Below are 27,810 nucleotides of genomic sequence, written 5' to 3'. Positions count from 1 at the left end.
ACCAGGTCCAGCTAATGACCTGTAATAATACCCAGATACATTTTTTTTTTAGATTTTGGACTTAATAAAGATAATCTAATTTATTGAGACAGATTTAACACATGCTGTGAAATGAGGAGTATTTTACCATGTGCATAAATACGTACATCAACTATAAGTAGTATACAGTGAAAGTCTGATAACCTTTTAGTTCTCCTTCATGAATGAACTAATGAGAACTTTTAGTCAGGGTGGCTAATATAATAGTCTCTTGTCCTGCTTGTTTCCTCAGTCCCAATCCATTTTTACCCCATGCAGGCACCAGAGATTTGTCTCTCCCTTTTTTCTAGGTCCTTAGATTTGTTTTCTAATAATATGCTTGCTCAGAGTTTCTCGCTGGTTTCTCTGAAGGCTGGCTTTGCTTGCTGTGCTCTGTGAAATGCTGACTGCCCGCCTTTCTTGTTAACCTGTGAGTGTTGTGAGATACTGCAGGCCATGGTTTTCCTTTAATAGTATACTTTATCTGATTTGTGTGCATTGGCTACATAAGGGGAAGAAGCACTGCGGTACCCTTTGAAAATGGACCCTTCGTAGGGTGGAAACGTGTCCTACCTAACACCATTAAACATGTTTCCCAGCACCACCAATACTCCTGTTTGAGCATTTATTCCATAATTTCTTATAAGCTACCTCTGACCATGGCAGTCAATTAATGCAATCGGTTTGTTGTCATTTCAAGGACTATGTGGGGTGTGGGGGACAGAGGGGAACTATTGATTTTGAGTCCTATTGTTATTCTGAGATGTGGGATTTCAGAGAAGGATAACAATATAACTAAACCTCATTAACTGAAATCTAATTAATATTTGTAGTTATTCAAGTCAGTGCCAACGTTTGAATTAGGAAAAAAATGAGTTGTGTAACTTAGAGGTCAGTTGTTTGCAGGATGGATATTGCATCTCAGAAGGATGAGGACGGAGGAACTTTGATCTATTCCCTCACCTTAAGGTGTGAAATCAACCTGGGTCTCAGATGTGCAGGTAGCAGACCAGCGGAGGGAGTTAATGCCCCATGAGGGCGTGAGCGGCTACATACAAAGAAGCTTTGGATGCAGGTTCAAAGAACTGGCCAAAGGCCTACAGTGCATTAACTCCTGCGCCAGGAACATCAGGGCACGTCGTCTCATTTGCATTTGATTTGCAATAACAACTGTAGCCTTATCTCTACCCTGAAGATAAGAATAAGGAAACTGAGGCTTGGGAAGCTTAGGTAATTTTCCCAAGATCACTCAGCAAGTAAGTGTCAAAAGCAGGATCCACAACCAGTTCTGACTGCAGTTTTATTGTGCACGCTGTGTGCCGTGTGTGTGCACGCATGTGCATGCGTGTGTGGGGGTGCACATGACACATGTGGTGTTGGTGTTAGTGGTGTTGCTGTTGATAGCATGATTGTTGGTGTCTCTCACGCACACACACACACACACACACACGCACACACACATACACACTTCTGAATGTCTTTGAGGTCTTGTCGTGATGGGATCAAAGCTTTCCCTGACAGAGCCTTCACTGTGAAGGACAAGCCTGAACTCACTGAGCAAGAACAACAGAGATGAAGGAGCTGAGGGAGCCAGAAAGACCAAGGTAACCGAAATAAAAAGTTAGTAGTTAAGATAAACTGGTGAACAAGATAGATGGTTATAGGATTCCCTGGAAAACTCTTTCCTTCTTCCTGTGAGTTAATGTTACTTCTTTGCATTTTGAGGGCTTGTAGTGACAAAGCTCTCTACTGATTCACAGTCTTGTTGCCATCTCACCTTATTAAAACCAATGCCTACGTCCAATTTTATGAGGATTATAATATGTATGCTAAAATAACATTTAACTTGTGCTTACTGGTATTGTTCTCACTTAAATGGTTATAAAGAAAGGGATTGTGCTCTTTGTAGGTATTTCAAAGGCTGAGTATACAATACCATGAATCTCTTGCAGATGATATAATTAAATATCCTCTACCTCTTTGATCCTAAACTTAGACATAAAAGGAAATCTTGTATTTTCTTTGCCATGGGTTATTAAAATCAATGAAGCCTTCAGTCGTTTTCTCTGTACTCTTCCTAACTTAAATGTTTGAATTAGGAATATCTTGCATGTACTACATTAACCATATAACATGTTCCTTCTATTTTACATCTTTGATTTGAGAATATGATAAGCTATATCATTGTTCATTCACTTTTTCTTTTTTTTTAACATAAGGAACTTTACTTTTTCCTTATATCAAGATATAATCTTGTCTTAGTCATCTAATGCTGCTATAACAGAAATACCACAAGTGGACGGCTTTAACAAAGAGAAATTATTCTCTCACAGTCTAGTAGGTTACAAGTCCAAATTCAGGGTATCGGCTCCAGGGCAAGGCTTTTTCTCTCTGTTGGCTCTGGAGGAAGGTCTTTGTCCTCAATCTTCTCCTGGTTGAGGAGCTTCTTAGGCGCAGGGACCCCGTATCCAAAGGATGCACTCTGCTCCTGGTGCTGCTTTGTTGGTGGTGTGAGGTCCCCAACTCTCTGCTTGCTTCCCTTTCCCAGGGAAACTCCCTTTACACTGGATCAGGGAGGTGACCTGAGTAAGGGTGGTGTTACAATCCCACCCTAATCCTCTTAACATAAAATTACAATCACAAAATGGAGGACAATCACACAATACTGGGAATCATGGCCCAGCCAATTGATACACACATTTTTGGGGGGACATAATTCAATCCATGACAAATCTCTACTGATGACAATTAGTAGAGTTAGGTTTATGGATGAACATAGTCCTTAAAAGTGAAGGTGCTTAACTGACCGTTCACTGATAGTGTCCAATAAGATTTACCAAGTATTTATATCTGCTTGGGTCCATTCTTATTGCAGCATGGTGCAAGGGACTCAGTATTCTCTGGAAAGAACATTATCACATTTGCACCTCATATATCTTGGAACGTGATTGATTTTTGCTTAACGTATTTTCAAATAAGTGCTCTCAGACAGTTAGTGCTCTGGCAATATATTGATTGACTGTCATTCCTAATTAATTAGAATTTCTTTTTTGACAGTGTTCAGTTTCTAAGAGAAAGGGAAAAGTGACAAGCTGAATAAAAATCCAATATCATTAATTTCTTTAATTTCCAGGAAAAGGCCATGTCATATAGATGCAGCCTAATCTATTTTACTTTCTGCATTTGTAGTGATACATAATGATCACTGCTCTTAAAATGATGACCTGGTTCTAACCCCCTCCCCAAGAGGCATTACAATATCCTATACCAGAGAAAGATTCCATCAAAACAGCAATTGGTTTACCAAGTTAATTAGTGAGTATGTCACTCAAGATTAATAGTTCAAGTTCTTTACTGCAAAGGAAATGTTAACAGTCAGGGTCCCCAGCAGGAGACAGATGCCACACTCAAACTAAATAATTTGGCTGTTTTCAAAGATGCGGTTAGGGTTTAGGGATACCAAAAAGGTAATTCAGAGCTCCTGCCCTTACCAGTGGGAAGGTGGGGGGCAGATGGAGAGAGTGAAACTATAATCCCTAGGTCTGAAGGGATAGGGGAAAGAGCAGTTATCCAAGAGACAATGCCTCCATTTCTCAAACCCAACTGGAAGCCACGGCAATCCATAGGGCCAGCCTCCCCAGCCCCAGAGCAAAGTGGAAAAGGGTATGAGTGGATCTGGAAGCACAAACAGAAGAAGTATAGCACGAGAGAGATGGAGATGCACCATCATTAAAATTAGTAGTGGTTAGACTACTAGCAAGCCAACGTGGATTGCAGCTCCAGATTTTGACTGGAGAAAGGAAGAAAGCTAACATTTACTGAGTGCATTCCAGTTGCTACTGCTATGTAACAAACCACCCAACACTTCGTGTAGTGAAACAGCCACAGAATCTGCAGGTCAGAAATTTAGACAGGGCACAGTGGTGATAGTGCATCTCTGCTGCACAGTGTTGGGGGCCTCAGCTAGGAAGTCTTCAATGGTTGGGGTTGAATCAAATGGCTGGAGATGACCTGAATGCCTGGGGGCTGGAATCATCTGGAAGCTCCTTTACTCACATGACTGGCCCCTGGCTGGAGAGCTCAAAGGCTGGGTTCACCTGGAACTGTCTACTGACGTGCCTACACACCGCTTCTCCAAGGGCATGGGCTTCTTACACCATGGTGGCTGGAGTGTCCTGAGAGTGACTGTTCCAGGAGAGCCAGATGCAACACGTATGGCCTTTTCTGATCTAGCCTCTGAAGTTGCACAGTGTTTCTTCTTCTGTTTCCTGTTGGTTACATATGAGGCCAGGCCAGATTCAAGGAGCAGGGAGATAGACTGTATATATTGCTGGGGGAACAGTCAGGTCACATTGTAGGAGAGCATACTACATGAGAGATTATTGTTGAAGCCATCTTTGGAAAATAAAACCTGTCACATACACATTTCCTGAGTCAATATGAACTAATATAATTTGGAAACATTTTGACAACATTTGAAACAAACTATTTTCTAAATTAACTATGAAATTATATTAACCTTCTATCATCCAAGATTTCCAGTGATAAAACTTTAACTTTTCCTTCCTCTCATGGATTTGTTGATTTTAAAATGTAGAAGGCATTACCAGAGATCAAATAGTTCAGGTTCCTGCCCCTTAAATGGTCTGAATGTCATGATTTATATTTTTTTCTACACAGCTTGTACAAGTGATGCGGAGAAGGAAAAGTAAGGACTAGCAGGGCTCCTCGGTTTATTCGTTTGTTTGGGTTTGATTTGTTTGTTTTATTATTTTTTAGCCATAAATTGATTAGCAGTGAAATTATAGATTAAATTTTACCAAATTAACCCACAAACATCAGAACTGAGGAAGAGACACCTGACCAATCAGTGCTCTCCTATAACATTGGAGAAATCAAGCTACTGGTTTGGGGCCCCTTGTTGGAAGATTGGAGTCCCTGGGTGGTGTAAATGTTTAATGTATTCAACTGCTAAGTGAAATACTGGAGATTTGAGTCCACTCAGAAGTGCCTTGGAAGAAAGGTCTGGTGCTCTACTTCTGAAAAATCAGCCCTCTAAAACCCTATGGAGCACAGTTCCACTCTGACACAGATGGGGTCTCCATGATTCGGAGTTGACTCGATGGCAACTGGTAGATAGGTTGGAAGATTTGGACTTGGCTTGGTGTCAGTCATGTGAGACCTCAAGGGCTAGGAGAACATAAGAAGAGTCATTAGGACCATTAATTTCAACAGAGAAATGCTGACAGATAGCAATTTTCACTTATACACTGGACCACATCTGCCTGGCCAATCTATCTGTTCATGTCACTGGTGGTTCAGCTGATAGGCTCATGCAGATGGTATTGATTTTCTAAAGGGTATTTTATGTTAAGGCTTGATGCCCTCCTCCTACTCTGGGGTCAGGTACATGGAGCACACTTAGCTGTGCTGCTCATGCAACACACACGAGCCTTTTGGGGGATGTTTCCAACCTCTTGGAGTCATACTACCTTTTCCTTTCATGTTCTGACATCGAGAGTTTGCCAAACTACCCAATGTTTTCATGAAATTTCTAATCATCTAAGCTTTTATTTTTCCTGCCCTACAATGGCAGATAAATGTGCACATTTCTGACTTCAACCATTCCAGGTTCTATCTATGCGACACTAACAGGTCTCTGGGAACAGCGGTGGTTCAGTGGTAGAATTCTCACTTCCATACAGGAGACCAGGGTTCAGTTCCGGGCCAATGTCCCTCACGCACAGCCACCACCCATCTGTCAGTGGAGGCCTGCATGTTGCTATGATGATGAACATATTTCAGCAGAGCTTCCTGACTAAGACAGACAAGGAAGAAAGGCCTGGTACGTAAAAACCAGCAAGTGAAAACCCTATGAATCATAATTGTGCAATCATGGGATTGGTGCAGAACAGGGCAGTGTTTCCTTCTGTCGTATATAGGTCACCATGAGCCGGGGCCTACTCGATGGCAGCTAACAACAAGATGTCTCTACAGATGTTTGTCTTCTCCCAAATGATAACTTTGGATTAGCTCATTGTGCCATAAAATCTCCTTCTATAATATTGTTTCCAACTCTCGACAGTGTTTTATTTTTAATACTAAAGAAGAACACAGAGTCTACTGAAAAAGCCATAGTGGTTGAAAGGTTACCTGTCATTTCTAAAAAGGGAATTTTCTCAATAATAAATAAATAAATAAAATCCTGTTTTGTTGAGCAATAATATCACTGGTTCATTTTAAATGATTCATTTACTGTTTTGCAACTTCCTCTGACCATTTTCTACATAATGAGGTGCTATCTAGTTTTGCTCTGGGTTTGAAAGCCAGCCTGGGAGGTTCAGCTGGAATGAATCCATGGTGAGGTAGTATGAGGTGAGGAGTGTTAGGGGTGCTTGCTCTAGTTCAGGCTGTCAGCTGTGTGACTGCAAGAAGCCCCTCAGCTGAAAGTGAAGGGAAAAAAAAAAAAAAAAAACATTGCCGTCGAGTCGATTTCAACTCATAGAGACCCAATAGGACAAGGTAGAATTGCCCCATAGGGTTTCCAAGGAGCACCTGGTAGATTTGAGCTGTCAACCTTTTGGTTAGCAGCTGTAGCTCTTAACCACTATGCACCAGGGTTTCTGTGAAGAGGTGGCAGTTTGTTGGACTGCTTAGGACCACCCAGGTCTGTAGTTTGGCACACTGACGGGTTCACTCAAGGCCTAGCCTCCCTGGGAGCTCAGGGAGCCAGCCTTCTTAGGTATTCTCGACCAGTGTTCCACATTTCGGAGCAGTGGTTAAGCATTGGGCTTCTAACAAAAGGTTGGCAGTTCAAATCCACCAGCCACTCCTTGGAAACCCTGTGGGGCAGTCCTACTCTGTCCTCTAGGGTCGCTATGAGTTGGAATCAACTCAATGGCAATGGATTTTTTTTTTTTTTTTCACTTTTAAGAACTAGCCCTCTCAAGAAAGATGCTGGTTTTTTTTTTCTTCACTTCTTTCCTCAACCTATGTCATGGCACTGTGCCTCAGTTTCTTCATCTGTCAGATGGTGATAACAATAGTGCTGTTCTTCATTGGATTGTTGTGAAGTTTGGGTTATTATAGATCATAATAGGTAATAGGTTATACGTATATACATATAAACCAAATGCTTTTGAGTCCGTTCCAACTCATGGTGACCCCATGCAATGCAGAATACAACTGTGCTCGATAGGACTTCCTCTGCTGTGACCTTTCAGAAACAGATCACCAGGCCTTTCTTCTGAGGCCCCTTTGGGTGGTCCTAACTGCCAGCTCTTCAGTTAATCAAGCACTTAGGTATTTGCACTACCCAGGGACTCCCTTATATACATATATAAACCTGTTGCTGAGGAGTCAATTCTAACTCATAGTGACCCTGTATATACATGTGTAAAAGTGCACCTGGCACAAGACAAGCACTATAAGTGTTAGCTATTATTCTATACATATCTAAAGCCAAATCCAGCCTACAGGTGTACTTTGTTTGCCTACGGACCCTGCCACCCCAGCAAGCTTCTCTTATTTATACAACCTTTCTGGTTTCAGAAGGCAGCAATATTTTAAATCTCTATACTTTAAAAACATAATGTCTCAAACATCACAATGTTACTTTGAACTTTATTCTCATCTTTCAGAGTTTACTAAACCCAACTAATATAAAAATCCCTACCTCCTACATATTTTTATTAAGGTAACAACGTGGTAATTGCCTTGTAACACCTGGTGATGGTACCTGCTATGGTTATTCAAATCTGTTGTTTTCTATTTAGCATATGTGTATTAGTCTAGTATCCACAGCTAGATTATAACCTTCTTAAACTCAGAGACTCTGTTTTAAAGATCTTTATATACCCCTACATTAAAACAGAACCTTGTCATGTAGTAGGGGCTCAAAGAATAATCTGTTGAATGCTTTAGTGTTGGTTTTAAGACTCACCTGCTTGAAGGCAAGATCCGATTCAGGTTCAGAAAACTTCTTCTGATCCCTCACAAAGTGCTTAGTAGCTAATAATAATCTCTAGTAGTTATTACATACTTGGTAGGTGATAAACATTGTACTTGGTGCTATACATGTAACCTTATCAGTACTGTTATTATGCCTAGCGTGCTACTGGGGAACATGAAGTTAGGAGAATTTAAGGGACTGATTGAGATACAATCCTAAATCTGCTTGATGGCAATGTCCATGATCTTTAAGGAATGCAGTAATCTACTTTTATTATCTGCAGTCCTTCCTGTGCAATGCCCCTTCCACCCCACTGCAGCATGAGGGTGATAATTAGAGGTTGCCATTCCTCGTCCCTACATTCCATACCAAATTCCTTTTGACAACTTTCCCGTCAGCTATAAGCATGATTGCTTGACATGACTAGGTGGCTCACTGGAAACTGAGTGTGAGGGTTTAGGATTGAATATGTATGAATCTTTCTGCCTGACCCCCCAGGTGTCCGTCGACAGACTGCCCATTGTGTAAAGAAAGGCCGAGGAGTGGTGAAAGCTACATTCTGTGACCCAGAAACCCAGCCCAATGGGAGGCAGAAGAAGTGCCATGAAAAGGATTGTCCACCCAGGTAACCATTGCTAACAACTAGAACTCTATCTGCCTAGAATTATGCCTAATTTAACAGTAATCTAATGTTGTTGTTGTTGTTAGATGCTGTTGAGTCAGTTCTGACTCATAGCGACCCTATGCGCAACAGAATGAAACACTGCCCGGTTCTGCACCATCCTTACAATCGTTGTTACGCTTGAGCTCGTTGTTATAGCCACTGTGTCAATCCACCTCGTTGAGGGTCTTCCTCTTTTCCGCTGACCTTGTACTTTGCCGAGCATCATGTCCTTCTCCAGGGACTGATCCCTCCTGACAACATGTCCAAAGTATGTAAGACGCAGTCTCACCATCCTTGCTTCTAAAGAACATTCTGGTTGCACTTCTTCCAAGGCAGATTGTTCATCCTTTTGGCAGTCCATGGTATATCCAATTTTCTTCACTAACACTGCAATTCAAAGGCATCAATACTTCTTCGGTCTTCCTTATTCGTTGTCCAGCTTTCATGTGCATATGAGGCGATTGAAAATACCATGGCTTGGGTCAGGCGCACCTTAGTCTTCAAGGTGACATCTTTGCTTTTCAACACTAAAGGGGTCATTTGCAGCAGATTTACCCAATACAAATGCATCATTTGATTTCTTGACTGCTGCTTCCATGGCTGTTGATTGCGGATCCAAGTAAAATGAAATCCTTGACAACCTCAATCTGTTCTCTGTTTATCGTGATGTTGCTTATTGGTCCAGTCGTGAGGATTTTTGTTTTCTTTATGTTGAGGTGCAATCCATACTGAAGGCTGTGGTCTTTGATCTTCATTAGTAAGTGTTTCAAGCCCTCTTCACTTTCAGCAAGCAAGGTTGTGTCATCTGCATAACGCAGGCTGTTAATTAGTCTTCCTCCAATCCTGATGCCCCGTTCTTTCTCATATAGTCCAGCTTCTTGGGTTATTTGCTCAGCATACAGATTGAATAGGTGTGGTGAAAGGATACAACCATGATGTACACCTTTCCTAACTTTAAACCAATCCGTATCCCCTTGTTGTGTCTGAACAACTGGCTCTTGATCTATGTAAAGGTTCCTCATGAGCACAATTAAGTGTTCTGGAATTCCCATTCTTCGCAATGCTATCCATGATTTGTTTTGATCCACACAGTCGAGTGCCTTTGCATAATCAATAAAACACAGGTAAACATCCTTCTGGTATTCTCTGCTTTCAGCCAGGATCCATCTGACATCAGCAATGATATCCTTGGTTCCATGTCCTCTTCTGAAACCAGCCTGAATTTCTGGCAGTTCCCTGTCGATATACTGCTGCAGCTGTTTTTGAATGATCTTCAGCAAAATTTTGCTTTCACGTGATATTAATGATATTGCTCTATAATTTTCACATTCGGTTGGATCACCTGTCTTGGGAATTGCCAAAAATATGGATATCTTCCAGTCAGTTGGCCAGGAATCTGTCTTCCATATTTCTTGGCATAGTTGAGTGAGCTGCATCCATTTATTGAAACATGTCAATTGGTAGTTCATCAATTCCTAGAGCCTTGTTTTTCGCCAATGCCTTGTTTTTCTGAAGGCATAGTATTCTAATACTCAATAATAAAGGGGGACTGTGTGGCCTAGTTGGAGCCCTTGTGGCACAGTGGATAAGTAGTTGGCTGCTAACCAAAGGTTGGCAGTTTGAATCCACCAGCCGCTCCTTGGAAATACTATGGGGCAGTTCTACCCTGTCCTGTAGGGTTGCTATGAGTCAGAATCGACCTATCAGTAACAGGTTTGGTTTTTGGTTTTGGCTGGTGTGCTCTTGTTATTATAATAAGTACAGGAAAGCTGTTAGAGGTTTCTTTGGCTGTCATTGGACTCTGCAGCAGTCAGTGGGTGAAGACATTTTCTTTTCAGAGAACAGTTTTTTTATAAAGCTGGCATGGTCTGTGTTTAATTATTTGGTAACACTATGTCCCAAAGCATTGTTGAAGAGAATACTATGTAGAGCACCCAAAAGCTCTTTGGATTGGCTTTTCCAAGGGCTTTTTACCAGTGCAACAGTATCCTTCAGAGAACACTTTGGATTTCAGCACCATCACATCACAGTGTCCTGTCCTACTTACAGCTGCCTGGAAAAGCATACTCATACAGCAAGACTTATCATTTTTGACTAATTGGTCCAGATAATTCTTTGTCCTGGGGAGCTGTCCTGTACACTGTACACTTACTCCTCACTTATTGACATGGTTAGGTTCCAAAGACCAGGTCGTTATGCAAAAATCAGCGTTACTCAAAAATAGAGTATGATCACATCAGATCACAAAATGGAGAATGATTACATCATTACATAACTGTGAAACCACTGAGAATCATGGCCTAGCCAAGTTGACACATAACCTTAAGCATCATAGCCAGTGTTACTCTTGCCTCACACCCTGGCATTTATTACTGCCAGATGTACATCATTAATTTGCAAAGTAGACAGTAGCTTTTTTACTATTGTCATAAATGCAAAATGTCAGATAATGAGATAATCAATAAATGAAGAGTAGGTATGTTTAGCAGCATCCGTGACTTATACCTATTAAGTGCCAATAGCACCCCTCTCCCAAGTTTTGACAAACAAAATTGTTTCCAGACACTGCCTAATGTCCTGGAGGGGAGAGAGCAAAATCATCCTCAGTTGAGAACTACTGTTGAAGAGATATTCATTTGATAATCATATTCATTCAAAATACTGGGATCCTGGAAAGTAGCTGGGTGTTATTAGGTGGAGCTTATCAGTCAGAATCTACTCAACAGCAACGAGTTTGGGTTTTTTTTTTTTTTTTTTTTGGTATGTGACAGACAAAAAGAAAGGAAGGGGAGGGGAGTGAGGGAAGGGAATAAGTGGGGAGAGGGCAGGGAAGGAAAGGAAAGAGAGGTCTTTATGTAATGACTCCATCAGTCTTTCATTTCAGTTCTAAGCAGGCATACTTTGAGGAGCTTAGTTAGACAGGGAGTGACTATTTGGGCTGAATTTTGAAGAATGTGATAAATTCCAAAGAACTAGGTAAAAAAGAAGAGTCTAGACAAGTCTGTCAAGGAAAGCAATGGCAGTCTCTTATAGGTTCAAAAAGCAGGACCCAGATGCCAGGGCCATCTCATCTCAGAGCCAGAAGGTCTATTCTCTACGCAGTTGTGTGGTTGCTCCTGAGTATTGGTGGCTCTAGAGCCCACAGTTGTTACTCTGAAGCAAAAAGAAATGGGCTGTGAGGTCCAAGCCAAACCCCACGTCTGCTGAGGCAGACAGAGGTGCTGCAATCGCCTCACCTTACTGTAGCTTGCTCCTGTAGCTGTTTTGCTGGAAACAACTAGGACATCAGGGAAGATTAGATCGGCACTAAGTTTGGTATATAACTGCAGTTGTTACAATGCCCTCTCAGGGAAAAGTAAGCCAGGAAAGAGAAACCTTTCTTAGAGATGATCAATAGCCTGTTAGCCTACAGAGTTCATGTGCTTCCATTTTACTTACTCTCCCCCAAACTTACTGACCTTCTGCCAATAATTTCCTTTGCACTTATTAGATAGTAACTACCGCACAATACCCAGAATCCTTCCCTCGCTTTTCAAAACCATACTCTTTGTTGGATTGGCTACCTTCTTGAAACTGTAGGTGTTGATTTCCTGAATCTGATTTTATCCCTGGGGCTCACATTCTCATTTTTATGGTTTCAACGTAGACTTCTTTGGCCTTACTGTTACCAGCAAATGTAAGTATAAACATATTTATATAAATATATACATACATACATACCCAGTGCCGTCAGGTCGATTCCGACTCATAGCGACCCTATATGACAGAGTAGAACTGCCCCACAGAGCTTCCAAGGAGTGCCTGGTGGATATGAACTGCCGACCCTTTGGTTAGCAGCCATAGCACTTAACCACTATGCCACCAGGGTTTCCATACAATATATATGTTTATATAAATATAATATTTCGTGGAGCAGCTGGTGGATTCAAACTACCAGCCTTTTGGTTAGCAGCCTGAGTTCTTAACCACTGCACCACTAGAGCTCTGTAATATAAATAGTCAGCAAATATTGGGCCCAAGTCTCATATGCATGTGAAAGTTGTACAGTGAAAAAAAGAAGACAGAAAAAGAATCAATGTATTCAAATTATGCTGTTGGCAAAGAATATTGAAAATGCTGTGACTGCCAAAAGGACAAACAAATCAGTCTCAGAAGAAATAAAATTAGGATGTGCCTTAGAAGTGAGGATGGTGAGACTTTGACTCACTTACTTTGGACACATCAAGAAAAACCACTTGCTAGAAAAGGACATCATGTTTGACAAAGCAGAGGGCCAACCAAAATGAAAGATACCCTCAGTAAGATAAATTGACATAATAGCTGCAACAATGGACTCCAATCTACCAGTTATCATGAAGAGGGCACAGAACCAGGCAGAGTTTTGTTCTTTTATACATAAAGCCACCATGAGTTGGAATCGACTCAGCGGTAACTAACAAAAACAACAACCTGATATTATTTCCCATCAGATACACAATGGTGGGAATAACTATTTGTCTTAGTCATCTAGTGCTGCTATAACAGAAATACCACAAGTGGATGGCTTTAACAAAGAAAATTTATTCCTTCACAGTAAAGTAGGCTATAAGTCCAAATTCAGGACATCAGCTCCAGGGGAAGTCTTTCTCTCTCTGTTGGCCTTCTCGTCAATCTTCCCTGGGACTAGCAGCTACTCCACACGGGCATTCTGGGTCCGAAGGATGTACTTTGCTCCCGGCACAGCTTTCTTGGTGGTATGAGGTCCCTCTGTCTCTCTGCTCACTTCTCTCTTTTATGTTTCAGGAGATTGCCTCAAGACACAATCCAATCTTGTAGATTCAGTCCTACCTCACTAACACAACTGCTGCCCAGCCTCCCCTATTAACATCACAGAGGCAGGATTTACAATACATAGGAAAATCACACAATACTGGGAATCATGGCCCAGGCAAACTGATACACACATTTTTTGGGGGACATAAATCAATCCATGACACCATTGAACCATTGTCATTTATGGAGCAGCTACCTCGCTCTTGGCCATGTTTTAGAGATGGCTCATATATTCTCATCCATACTCTACTCTGAAAAATAACTATCGTTATACCAATTTTAAAGAGGAAAAGTTTTTCAATAACTCATTCCGTGTCATGAAAGTAGTAAGTGGTGGAGCTTTGAACCCAGGACTGGCTGGCTATAGAGCCCATGGTCGCCTTTACACACAGGAGACCATCCAAAGAGAATTGTGTTCTTAATGGGAGTGGTAACTCCAGCTGTGTAGTTAGTTCTCTGCTTGCTCCAGCCATGTCAGAAGCAAAGCAAGCACTGTGCTAGGTGTGGTGGGCACCTAAAGAAGTTTGATGCAAGCACGCACCTGCTGAGGCCCAGGGTAGAGCTGGGAACATTGGCCACGTACATAAAAGCAAGACAGGAAAGAACCTGGCTGTACTATTTGGCTCTCTGTTTTAGAACAGACATCAATCTGTACCCAACATTGTTCACCTATAGCTAAAAACTTGGTTTTATTATTTTCAGAATTCACTTCCCATAAGGTGGCTATCTACATACCTCGATACTCCAATTACCAGAATTTTCAGGTTTAAGTATTACCAAATGTACCTATAATATTATATACTCAAGGATGCTAGAGGGAGATGGCTATGGGGACAAGAATCCAGAGGCTAAAGGGCAGGAGCTGAGACTCGAGCATGGTAGACAGAGGAGCAGCCTGGTCCCTATGTGTGGTCAGCCAAACATGTTCCCTCCCCAAAGATATCCATGTCTTAATTCCTGGAATCTGTGATTGTTACCTCATATGACAAAAAAAAAAAAAAGTCTTTGCAGATGTGATTAAGTTAAGGATTTTGAGATGAGGAGATTATCCTGGTTTATCCAACCAAAACCAAACCAAATTCATTGCCATCGAGTCAATTCCAACTTATAGCGACCCTATGGGACAGAGTAGAGCTGCCTCATAGGGTTTCCAAAGAGCACCTGGTGGATTCGATCTGCTGATCTTTTGGTTAGCAGTCATAGCACTTAACTGCTATGCCACCAGGGTTTCCTGGCTTATCTAAGTGGGCCCTAAATGCCATCAAAACTAGAGGCTGAAAGAATTTTCACACATGCACAGATGAGGTGATGTGAAGACAGAGCATAGAGAGATTTGAAGATATTGACTGTAAATATTGGAGTGGTGCAGCCATAAGCCAAGGAATGCTGGTAGCTACCAGAAGCTGAAAGAGGCAAGGAGTGGATTCTCCCCTAGAGCCTCCAGAGGGAACTCAACCCTGAGCCCTGCTGAGACCTTGATCTTGGCCCAGTGATGCTGATCTCAGACTTCTGGCCTCCAGAACCGTAAGGAAACAAACTTCTGTTGTTTTAAGCCACCAAGTTTGTGACAATTTATAACAACGGCCTTAGAAAACACTAATAGAGACAGCTTAATCCCCACTTAATGAAAAAAGCAGGAAAGGGCAGAGGAGAGCCCCTACACTAAGACACAGAAGCTCTAACATTTGGAAGACCATGTGATAAGGGTTTTCTCAGGGTATGTGACAGGAGATTCTTCTGGAATGGCACAAATATGTCATTCCCTGAGGAACCTTACAGCCCGGCAGGCATTACGAGATACATAAACATCGCAAGGTAAGGCTGTTGTCAGAAGTGCGACCAGCAGCCAGGTGTCTAAAATCCTTGCCCAGTCCTTGCATCCTGGCCGCCTGTCCACAGGGTCCCTGCCCTCGTTGGTGCTTTGTAGTTAATTGACATCTCTCCATCTCTTGATGCAGTGAACAGCATTGTCAGAACCAAGTTGTTGTTGTTAGTTGCCATGGAGTTTGTTTTTTGTTTTTCTTCCTAGAATGCTTCTGTCTTAGTTACCTAGTACTGCTGTAACAGAAATACCACAAGTGGGTGGCTTTAAAGACCAGAAATTGATTTTCTCACAGTTCAGGAGGCTACTTGTCTGAATTCAGGGCACCAGCTCTGACGGGGTCTCTCTCAGCCTGGAGGAAGATCTTTGTCTCTTCCAGCATCCGTGGGTCCCATGGGGATCTTCATGTGGCATCTATCTCCCTCCCCCCCACCCCCATTTGTGCCTCCTTGCCTTTATGTCTATGCTGCTCTGTGTATCACTCAGAAGTGATTAGGTTATGGACACATCCTGCACTGATATGGCCTCATTAACATAACAAAGTAAACTCTATTCCCAAATAGGATTACATCCAAAGGCATAGGGGTCAGGACTCCAACGTGTATTTCTGGGGGACATAATTCAATACATAACAGCTTCTTAAGCTGAGCACATGGATGAAGCTTATTGCTTCAGAGCAAAATATTCAAGTGGATCAATTACACAGCCCCTTCTCACATAGTAAGGTCAGAATACAAGTACTGACAGCCTTAAACTGGAGGTGGGCCACCAGACAGCCACTGGGCAGTCCCAATGGCACCAACAGGACCATTCCACATGGTCTCACTTGAAGGAAGGAGAACAACCCATTCTATTCCCCAGCTTCTGCTGTTGTGCTGGAAGCATAACAGCTGGCAGTAAGTGATCCAAGAGAGATAGGCTGAACCTACAGTATCTTTTATGACCTGGCCATGGAAATCATACATCATTTCTGCAAAATTGGATACACAAGTCAGGCCTATTCATTATGCCAGGAGACTAAACAAGGACATGAATAAGAGAAGGTAGGGATTCACAGAGGCCTTCTTGGAGGCTGGCCACCACTGGCAATATAAGCGGGAGTAAGACAATTGTATGCAACAGGGAATGGATAACAATACATAACAGGCACAATTTCTAAAATCCAAAATTCATTCTCAGTGAAGCAGGATACGCAAGCTAATAGAATTCCATAAAACATTCAGACCCGCTGGAGCCTTAAAAGCTTGCAAGCGGCCATCTAAGATGCGTCAGTTGGTCTCAACCCACTTAGAACAAAGGAGAATGAAGAACACCAAAAACACAGGAAAATAGCCCAAGGGACAAAAGGGCCATATAAACCACAGTCTGCATCAACCTGAGACCAGAAGGACTAGATGGTGCCCTGCTACCACCAATGACTCCCCTGACAGGGAACACAACAGAGAGTCCCTGACAGAGCAGGAGAAAAGTGTGGTGCAGAACTCAAATTCTAGTAAAAAGATCAGACTTGATGGTCTGACTAAGACTGGAAGAATTGCAGAAGACCTGACCCCAGACTATCTGTTAACCCAGAACTAAAACCATTCCCGAAGCCAACTCTTCAGACAAAGATTAGACTGGACAATAAAACATAAAATAATACTTGTGAAGAGTGTGCTTCTTAGTTCAAGTAGATACTTGAGACTAAATAGGCAGCTGTTGTCCAGAGGTGGGGTGAGAAGGCAGAAAGGGACAGGAGCTGGTTGGGTGGATGTGGGAAACCCGGGGTGGAAAGGGGGAGTGTGCTGTCACATTACAGGGATTGCAGCTAGGGTCACATAACAATATGAGTATAGACTTTTGCATGAGAAATTAACGTGAGCTGTAAATTTTCACCTAAAACACAATTAAAAAAAAAAAATCAGACATAAAGTTTAGTTTACAAAAGTCCTTGTCATTATGATTGCATTTCAGCTTTCCAAAATACTTGTACCATCCAGGTTTTGGAGTCCCTGGATGGTACAAGTAGTTCATACATTCAGCTGTGAACTGAAAGGCTGGAACTTTGAGTCCACCCAGAGGTACCTTGGGGGAAAGGCTTGACAATCTGCTTCCCCAAAATCAGCCATTGAAAACCATATGGTGCACAATCCTACTCTGACACCCATGGGGTCACCATAAGTTGGAATCGACTCCAGGGTAACTGGTTGGTTTTTAACTAGTTTTTAGTCAGGGTGTGGAGAGTAGATATTATCCCTATGTGGTATACGAAGAGATGAGAGTGTAGAGAAATTAATGTCATGCCCCAGGGGAAAAGGTAGAAAGGAAACTAACAATTAAAAAAAAAAAAAAAAAAACAATTTTAGGAGCCTACTATTTTCCAAGCCCTTTCCATATTGCCATATCAATTCATCCTGTTAGCAACCTTGATTGGTAGATATTTTTATACTCATTAGACAGATAAGGGCACTAAAGCCTTAGATATTCAAAAAAATTGCCTGAGGTAGCTTAGCTACAAGCAGTAGAGTCTGGATTTGAACCAGACTCTGGATTCTGTCTCCTGAGAAATCTGTACTTACACTCCCATACTGCCAGAATCTCGGGGTAAGCAGTTTTCAGCACTAGAACAAGAGCCCCTCAAATTTAAAATATTTCCCACTCATGAAAATACAGTTAAAATGTTATAAACGAAGAAAAAGTCTGATGCCAAAGCTAAATTGTGCGTGCAGATTTGCAAAGACATTAAAGACCCAAACCCAAACCCACTGCTGTCTAGTCGATTCTGACTCATAGCAACCCTATAGGACAGAGTAGAACTGCCCCATAGCGTCTTAATGGAAGTAGGCTGCCACATCTTTCTCCCTCTGAGCAGCTGGTAGGTTCGAACCACCAACTTTGCAGTTAGCAGCTGAGTTCTTTAACCACTGCGCCACCAGGGCTCCCTTAAAGAAACGAAATTAAGTTAATTTGCTTTTTAAAGAATAAATGAATAATAAATGGTGATTGCTCTGTTGATATTATTTATTTATTGCAAGCTTAGTGCAGTAGTTTCCTTGGATATGGACTTCAAGTTGCAACATCTTCCTCTGTCACCTAATTTCCATGGTATCTGAAAGGTTCGTGCCATCATTCAGAGCTGTCATTTCTTCTCCCAAAGGATTTCATGTGCAAGCTTTAATCTTTTTTTTATTTCTGGATCATTTTCCTTCAGTGACATCTTGTTTCTTCATTCAATTTGGACATTGTGTTCTTTCCCAAAGGAGTAATCAAGATGGATTTTTTTTTTTTAATTGTAATAAAACTTACTGATGATTTAAACATAAGAAATATGTATTACCCAGGCAATGGCTTTCAGGACAGAAATCTTGCAGAGCATGTTCCAGGATGGAGTAGCCTGTTGAGAAAGAAATTCTGTGGAATCAAAGTGTATCTGACTCCAGACAGAGGTCATTTGAGTCTCTGCTCCCTGCTGGCTTCTCTCCAAGCTCTGGTTTACAACAAAGCAAAGCTCTGCTAGGCTGCAGCTGTGGTGGTGCCCAAGATATCCAAAGTGCTCAGGCAACATCTGGTAGCACTTCATTCTACCCTAGCAGCAGCTGCATCTAGGTTTCAGAAACAAAAGAATGGCACATGATCTAAACCAAGATTTCTCAACCTCAGCGCTATTGATAGCTTGAGCTGGGAAATTCTTTGTGGTGGGAGGCTGTCCTGTGCATTATAGGGGATGTTCCACAGTATTCGTGGTCCGAACCTACTAGATGCCAGTAGCACTCCCTCTCCCAGATTGTGGCAACCCAAAACTATTTGAGGCATTACCCAATATCCCTTGCAGAGGTGGGGGCAGGGGAGAGCACGGTGTGCTTAAGGGATAAGAAAGAGAAAACGAGGCGGGATGAGCAGGATGCAGTCAGAATATAGAGACGCTGTGGGTAACAGTACATATATCAGAGTAACGGTTATTATATTGGTCTACATTTGAATTTGGAATGTGAGTGCCATTAGGGAAAAGATTAGTACAAAGAAAGAAAATAATTATAAAAATTGATATTATTTTAAAAAATTATTATTGTTAGCAAAGTTTAACAAATTCAGATTTGGACTTTCACTTATCTGAGTAATATTGGTAGAAGGATGATACCGGCTGGTGTTTTGGCTTTCAGAGCTTCTGTAGCAAATTCTAGTATGGGAGTGGCTAAAGGTACAAATAAGAGAGCTATTCTAAGGCTCTCCACCCCATCCCTCCTACTTGAGCTTCAGAGAAAATTTATATTCAAATTACAGTAAACTTTTCAAGGGCAACTACAGGTTCTTCAGGAGTTAAAAGAAAAAAAAAAAGAATACTTGTATACTATGCACAACTCATGCGAAAACACCAGAGTCAATTCATTGGGAAAAATTTAAAATCAGTCAAATCCATTAAAGGAACAAATCTGTTTTAGAAGAAGTACGTCCAGAACACTCCTTAGAAGCAAGGATGGGGAGACTTCCTCTCACATGCTTTGGACATGTTATCAGGAGGGACCAGTCCCTGGAGAAAGACATCTTGCTTGGTAAAGCAGAGGGTCAGTGAAAGGAGGAAGACCCTCAACGAGATGAATTGACAAAGTGGCTGCAACTATGGGCTGGACACTGATAATTTTTTAAACTCCCCAATATTGATATGTTGAGAATCACTGATATAGCTCCAGTCCTTCCTTAGAACTTTGACATTGTAAGCAGGATGATTAGATGAACTAATATGTAACAACTAAGGAAGAATAGAAAAAGACAGTGCATGATCAGTTATTCAATTGTGTGTTAAGTGTGTTGGGTGTCATTTCAGGTAAGAGAAAAATCAATGACAAAAATGGAAAAAGTCAGATCAGGCTGTTGCTGCTTCTTTGCTGATTAAACTAGAGAGATTGTGTTGTTGTCAGAGGAGACTTGGTCTTTTGACTCCCTGCGTCCTTTGCATGTTATATTGCCCTTCTCACCAGTCACTCAGAACACTAACAGTATTCTGTTGTAAATCTCCTCTAAATATAAAACCACTTGTAAATATAAACACAGTACTCTGTTATAAATCTCCTAGAAGAGGTAGAATCATGGCAGACACCAAAAAAGAGCCAGACAACAGAGAACAACTGGACCGTAGCTCCTGAGCCCTGGGCTTGAACAGCCTTTGCAGGGAAATAAAGAGGACAGTTTTCACTTAAAACTAGTGACAAAAAAAAAGTGACAAGCATATGCAAAATGTCCCCAGGGTCTATGGAGGAAATTCCTGGGAGAAAAAACAAGACGGTCCATTATTACTTTGTGATGACACAGCTGAAAGCCCTGTAGTGAGTAATTAGATAAATTAGACTTTCAGTCAGCTCAGATTAAGGCCCTTCCAGAATGACACATCATACATTCGGTAGTGTGCCTGGCCTCCCTTGGAAATGTCAGAGGTAGGACAAAGTAATTACATTGATACAATGGACATTCATTTGGTTTCACATCATGGGGTTCCGATATTAGCTCTTTATCCACACAAGACAGCCAGATGTTAAACACTAAAGGATAAATAAACCAAACCCACTGCCATCGAGTCAATTCCGACTCATAGCAACCCAACAAAACAGGATAGAACTGCCCCATAGGATTTCCAAGGAGTAGCTTGTGGATTCGAACTGCCAACTGTTGGGTTAGCAACCTAGCTCTTAACCATTGTGCCACCAGGGCCCCAAAGGATAAATATATAATCTCAATGACTGGTTTAAGTGCATAATGTAATAGAACTGAAGAAGAGCTTTCTTTTAATGTTTCTTAACCTAAGATTAAAAGGATGAGAATCAAAAAGAATAGGCAAATGTATAGAGACAAATGTTTATGAGTGGTCACCAGGGACAAAGGGAGGGAGAAAGGCAGACTCCTTGCTTAGGGGGCGCTGAGCTGCTGTTAAGACAGGGGCGGAAAAACTGGGAAAGGGTAATGGTGACGGTGCTACAGCATGAAGAACATACTTACGTCACTGAATTGTCCACACAGAAAATGCTGAAATGGCAAATGAAAGTATGAGAATCAAAAATAAAAAACTACCAAAATAAATTCAATATTTAAAAATATTTAGTGCACGTAAATAATAGTACACAATTTTTTTCTTCCTCAAAATTGCCAAAATTCAATGCTATCTCAAGGCCGGGAGGCTTCCTTAAAGTCAGGAATGAAAGGGTTTACATGCTTGTACTGTTTGCCTATGAAAAGCAGAAATTTGCTGCTTTATTACCGCGTTTGGAGAAATAGAGAATCAGGCTGTTTTAGCACCGGTGGACTCAAACCACGCTGGGTCAGGGCACTTATTCTGTCTTTTCTCTAGGGTAGATTCGCATAATGATGCCTAAGAAGAAAGGGGAGGGCTCCCTGCCATTTTCAAAAGCCATTTATGTAACCACTGGGCCCACATCCTTGATTCCTGTGTCAATCATCCATGATAATGGGGTAGAGAAACGGTATACTCGTGTTAGTTTTTCCACAGAAAGTCCACAATATTGATTTCAGTCAGCAGTTTCAGCTTTTAACTCGTCAGCAACATCTGATGAGTAAGAAATTATCTTATTTAAGGTTCTTCTTTTTCTGCCCCTGTCCTGTAAAAGATTCCAGTGAAAACATGAACAGACAGACTGCAGGAGGTAGAAAAATAAAAATAAAAAAGGAAGTAAATCCCCTGATTGGTCCCTTCCTAAATAATTGAAAATTACCAAGGGCTTTTTTTTTTCACGTTGTACTAGAAAAGCATTGGATTAGGAATCAGGAGACCTAGATTCTATTTGGATTTTTTCCCTCAATAGACACAATCAAAATAACAGTAAATAATAACAAATGATTGAGTTTTTATTGTATGTCAGGCTCTGCACTATGCACTTTACATGAATTGGTATTTCATTTAATCCACAACTTCATATAAGATGGATATTGTTATTTAACAGATAAGGAAAGTGAGGCTCAGAGAAGTTAGTTAACTTGCTTAAAGTTGCACAACAGAAACCTGGCCCTCAGTTTTCTTGACTGTAAAAAGAGAGGGTATTTTATTATTTTTATTATTATTATTTTTAAACATTCTTGTTTAGCACCTATGTATGCCAGGTGCTCTGCTGGGCTCTGGACCTATGACGGAACCAGGGCTTTGAACCAGTTCTTTCCAGTTCAAAACACCTGCTGAGAATTTGCATTTCCACCCCAGATGTACCTCAAAACCCACTGCCATCAGTCAGTTTAACTCATAGCAACTGCATAGAATTTCCAAGGCTGTAAACCTCTATGGAAGCAGGCTGACACATCTTTCTTCAACAGAGCAGAACTGCCCCATAGGTTTCAAGGAGAGCCTGGTGCATTCGAACTGCCGACTTTTTGGTTAGCAGCCGAGCTCTTAACTACTGTGCCATCAGGAACTTGTTAGGAATGCACATTCTCAGTAGAGGTTGGAACCATTTAGAAGCCTGGACTGAAGGAGTCTTCCCATATAGAGCACCCTCTAGTGGGCTGGAGTGTCTCCAAGGACCATGCAGCTCTGTAAACTTGCACTTCTGCACCCGGTTTATTTCTCTTTCTGGAGGCTGAAATGTGTGTGGGCCTTTGGTGATCTTCCCTCATGGGTCCATGTCTGTCCACAGGTGGTGGGCAGGGGAGTGGGAAGCATGCTCGGCGACCTGCGGGCCCCACGGAGAGAAGAAGCGAATGGTGCTGTGCATCCAGACCATGGGCTCTGACGAGCAGGCTCTCCCCGCTAAAGACTGCCAGCACCTGCTGAAGCCGAAGTCCCTCGTTTCCTGTAACAGAGACATCCTCTGTCCCTCGGACTGGACCGTGGGCAATTGGAGCGAGGTGCGTTGGGGGCTAAAAGGGAAAGTGGCATGTACCCACTTCATCAACCCCCACTCATTTCTCCCCATTAACCAATCCAAAGTGACCTTAGGTAAAATTTCATACTAGCCAGCAACCATCACCTCTGGCCTGTTCCCAACATCCGCCACCACCCAGTATCCCATCTCACTTGTTGTCCCTTCTTACAGGATCTTGTTCTCACTTGTCTAATGGCCAGCTATGCCCAGGAATATACTAGAGCCAACTCAAGCAGGCTCATGAAAACCAATTGGTACATTCTCATGATATTTGCTTAGCCTTCGTTAAACCACTGGTAGCGAAATCAAGGAGGGCTCCCCATCCCGCCCCAAGAGCTGGTTTGGTAAACGTTTACCAGCACATCCCTGTAGTTAGCTAAAACAAAAGGAGTGTTGCACTCATGGTAGGATGGTAGGCAGTACCCTGACACTTGCAGCAGCCCCCTCAAATCATCCATCTATTCAGTATGTGTCAAGGCCAGGCCTGACCAAGCTTTAGCACGCTGACTGTTATTAACTACAAAAATTTAAATATTTGTTGAATTTTCCCAAAATTAATCTAATTCTCTGAGTATAATTAGGAATCAGTGGGCTAGAAGGTTATTACAAACTCAGAAGCATTTAATTTTCTTTAGGTCACCATGGAAACTGGCACTACCAGGACTTGTCATGTTCCCAGAGTAATGGGGTAAATGTAGAACCTTTCTGTCCCCAGTGGCCTGTAGTCTTCAAGGACCTCAGCTGGGCTGAGCTGAGCTTATTTTAGCCAATGCCCTGGGGAACGGCTGGAAAATAAATTATTTTTTAAACTAACAGATCAGGATTTTTAGATGGATTCTGACATCTTATGAGTTTCTTTGGGAAGCCACACACTTTCTATAACATGCTACCATTGACTAGAATATCCTAGAAACTCCCCTTGGGACTCACCTTCAAAGAAAATGGAAAATATTTGATTCTGGAAAATAAGAGTGACGTGATAACTTTGGCTAAAACTTGCGTTTAAAAGGTGATATTTGACTATACGTAAATGAGATTATTACACATATACAGGCTAGAAAGGTGCTCTGAAAGAATTATCTAAAGAAGAGCTCTAAGCATTGGGTGAGCAAAGGTGCCATCTTTGATGATAGCTACTTGGAACTTGACTTATTTGAATACAAGCAGCATCATATACTTGTTTCCAAAACTATTTAATTAACTTAGTGGCACAGTTCAGGCTTATTTAGCTTCTATTTTTTTTTTTGCAGGACACACTCTTGGGCATCCGGGGGCAGGGGGAGATTTTAAAAGAAATGGAAAGTATGGTCCCTACTTCTAAGAACTTTCTAGCCAATGGGAGAGATAGGGCCAAAAACAAACAAGAAAAGGAAGGGAAAGGAAAGGAAAGGAAGAGAAGGGAAAAAGAAAGGAAGAGAAAAATGCATACATGCAAAAAATATACACCTACAAATGAATGCAGGTATGTTACCAATATGTGCGTGGATGCATGTGTACCCAGCGGCAAGAGGCCAGAATATTCTCCCTGCTCTTCCTGGGAGGGTATGATCATAGCATGTGGTTGGCCTGGCCTATTAGTCCACTGCCAACCTAAATTGTCCTAAATTACAGTGTTGTCAAAATAAGGCTGAATGGGGCATTGTGCCTGGTCCATTAAGTCTGTTTACCAAAAATGTGCTGGCAGCATCTGAAGCAGTTAATAACGCTCATCTTGTAGAATTTACTAATTGCCAGAATCTTAACGCTTCTTAAAAGGACTGCAATTACAGACTTGGCTGCGGAGTTCTCGCTGTGTGTATGCTCAAGGGCTGCAGAATGTCCTGCCCTAACTGACAAACAAGGGACCAAAATGTTTGTACCATGTGACAAGTACTTGTGTCTGTTTTTCTAAATGCAAGCCATTGCATAGACCCTTGACAGCAGATCTGGGATCCAGTTTCTAGCTTCCACTTGACGGAGATGAGCAGAGAGACTTAGCTGCCACCTCCATTCAGTATATGTTATTAGGAGAGGTGCTTTCAGTTCAATCACCATCAAATTGGTCATTGACTGAATCTTCCTTTTTCCCCTCTGCTGTTTTGCTAATGTCTATGGAGCCCTGGTGGTACAGTGGTTAAGAGCTCGGCTGCTAACTCAAAGGTTGGCAGTTTAAATCCACCAGCTGCTCTTTGGGAATCGTATAGGGCAGTTCTACTCTGTCCTATAGGGTTGCTATGAGTTGGAATCAACTTGACCCAACAGGTTTGGTCTTTCTGGTTTTATACACATTAGTCTTCTACTGAAATTTTTCTGGAATACGATGAAATGTCTTTAACATTTTAACTATGCCCAGATACATTTTAAGAGAGATGATGCAGTGATTCTTGGTACATACATTATTTATCAACTGTCTTTTGTCTTCAGATCCATGTTATTTTGAAGCAGAGTAGTGTTCCAGCAAGGAGTCCCTGGGTAGCGCAAATAGTTAAGCACTGTACTATTAGCCAAAAGGTTGGAAGTTCAAACCCACCCATAGGCACCTGGGATGACAGGCCTAACAATCTGCTTCTGAAAGATCACAGCCTTGAAAAACCCTATGAAGCAGCCCTACTCTGCACATGTGAGGTCTCCATGAGTTGGAATCAGCTTGACAGCAACTAACTATAACAACAGTGCTCCAGCAATGCCTAATAATTTGGTCTATAGTGAGCCATTTGAATCACACTGGATGAGTCTGAAGCCATGAGATAACTTGGCCAAAGTAGTTGATTATCTATATCAGGACCCAGATGCTGTGAAGGTCCTGGACTCCTACAGAATCCTTCCTGGGCAGACCTAGGTGAAAAGAAGGAGAAAAGCCCAACCCATGAGCTTGCCTTCCCAGTTAAAGCACCTTCCCCAACGCAAGCAATGAAGGAAGGGCTGGCTCAGCAGAACCAGGCTGGTAACTCATCCCTGACCTAGTAGGCATCAGAAGGGTGTGCGGCTCACTTGCCAAGGGAACCCAAGGCTCCCCCAGGAAGGCTTTCCTGCCCCCAGGACCAGCCCCTTTCCTCTAAGCTTATGCTCTGGACTCTCAGCTCCCACCACCAATCTCAAGTTTCACCAAGAATTTTATCCTGGTTTTGCACAACCTATTCTCTGGGCTTAGAGGGTAAAGGAAGGGAGCTCTGTTGGCTGTAAACACAGGCAAGGCTGGGGAAGGGAGTACCGTCTAGCTCAGAGTTTATGTCATTACCTCTGAAGTCTGTCTTCCTAGGTTCAAATCCTGGTTCTGCTCCTTACTAGATGTGTGAGAAATGTTCCCTCTTAGCTCCCTTTAGTTTTCTGTGGGGTTTTTTTTTTTTCTTCATAAAATAACAATAGTACTTATCATCAAGGAAAGTAAACCAAAAAACCAAACCCACTGCCGTCAAGTTGATTCTGACTTATAGAGACCCTATAGGACAGAGTAAAACTGCCCCATAGAGTTTCCAAGGTGCCTGGCAGATTCGAACTGCCAACCCTTTGGTTAGCAGCCGTAGCGCTTAACCACTACCGCCACCAGGGTTTCCAAGGGAAGGGAAGTAGTGAGGATTAAATGAGTTAACACTTCCAAAGTTCTTTCTAGACCAGGCACATAGTAAACGCTATTCAGATAAGCATTTGTCAAAAAAGTGAATAGATGGAAATAACAGTAATAACATCCATTGTTTGTTGAGTGCTCTCCAACTAGGCAGAGTGTCTCATTTAGTAATCTTTAAAATAACCTCATAAACTCAGTATTAGTTCACTAAATCCGAATTTTTCAGCTAAGGAACCTGAGGTTTAGGGCATTAAGTCACCCAAGAGCCCCCAGCTAATAAGTCGCGGAACTGAGATTCAAATCCAGCTCTGATTTGAAATCAACACCTGCTGTGGGTGAGAGGCAGAGCTTTATTTTGGCTGGCACTAGGCACTGCACATGCTTATTTGGCCTGGCTTTCCTTCTGCTTGGCAGGCAGCCATAGGTGTTATTTGGGGTTGATCTGATTTGGATGTATACGTGAAAAGCATGAGTCTTCCGGAAGCCAGAATGTGTGTGATGGTTTCTTTCCAAAGGCATTTCAGGCAGTTTACAATGAATGGGTTCTAGACATGGAGGTGGTGAAATAGAAATCACTGTCATGACGGAGAGCAAAAATCGATATGCTAAGCACCAGGCTGATATGGTGACTGTGATTAAGCTTTCGGTTAGCCCAGTGCATCCAGGCAACCAGGGCAATAAAGGAAACACAGTAGGTTTCATAATTCTTTTTTATCTGGTAGATGGATGCATATTTCTTCTTTCAGAGACACCCTGGTGTAATACATTACCAAAGTTATGTAAGATCTCTCTCAGGAGAAATGCGTAGTAACATGGGTGAATGATATCAGGCTTTTAATAGTGGCTCCAGGGATGTGATTAGAGAATGGTGCAGTATGATGCTTTATAGGGAGTTCTACCATCTTCTTATCCTCTTTTCTTGGATGGATGGATGGATGGATGGATGGATGGATGGATGGATGGATGGATGGATGGATGGATGGATGGATGGTGGGTGGGGGGTGGATGGATGGATGGATGGATATAAATGGATGGATGGATGGTTATAAATGGATGGATAGATGATAGGGATGGTCATAGAAAGTGCTATGTAGTCAATAAATGTGGCTGGCTTTGTGCATCCTCAGCAGGAATGGAAGTGGGAAGAGTCCTGGATGAGAT

The 27,810-nt window shown here is 42.0% G+C and overlaps 1 protein-coding gene across 1 annotated transcript in view; it reads left to right on the top strand.

Moving 5' to 3' along the window:
- Positions 1-27,810, top strand: part of ADAMTS12 (ADAM metallopeptidase with thrombospondin type 1 motif 12) — a 451,387-nt gene that overhangs the window by 359,392 nt on the left and 64,185 nt on the right. Inside the window, exons 17-18 of the mRNA XM_064271103.1 lie at positions 8,468-8,594; positions 22,878-23,088. Of these exons, the coding sequence (XP_064127173.1) occupies positions 8,468-8,594; positions 22,878-23,088 (338 nt within the window). The remainder of the gene's footprint in view (positions 1-8,467; positions 8,595-22,877; positions 23,089-27,810) is intronic.

Source organism: Loxodonta africana, chromosome 2 (assembly GCF_030014295.1).
Source record: "Loxodonta africana isolate mLoxAfr1 chromosome 2, mLoxAfr1.hap2, whole genome shotgun sequence".
Taxonomy (NCBI): domain Eukaryota; kingdom Metazoa; phylum Chordata; class Mammalia; order Proboscidea; family Elephantidae; genus Loxodonta; species Loxodonta africana.
Note: the sequence above shows the minus strand (reverse complement) of the source record. Positions and strands in the feature narration are given on the sequence as shown.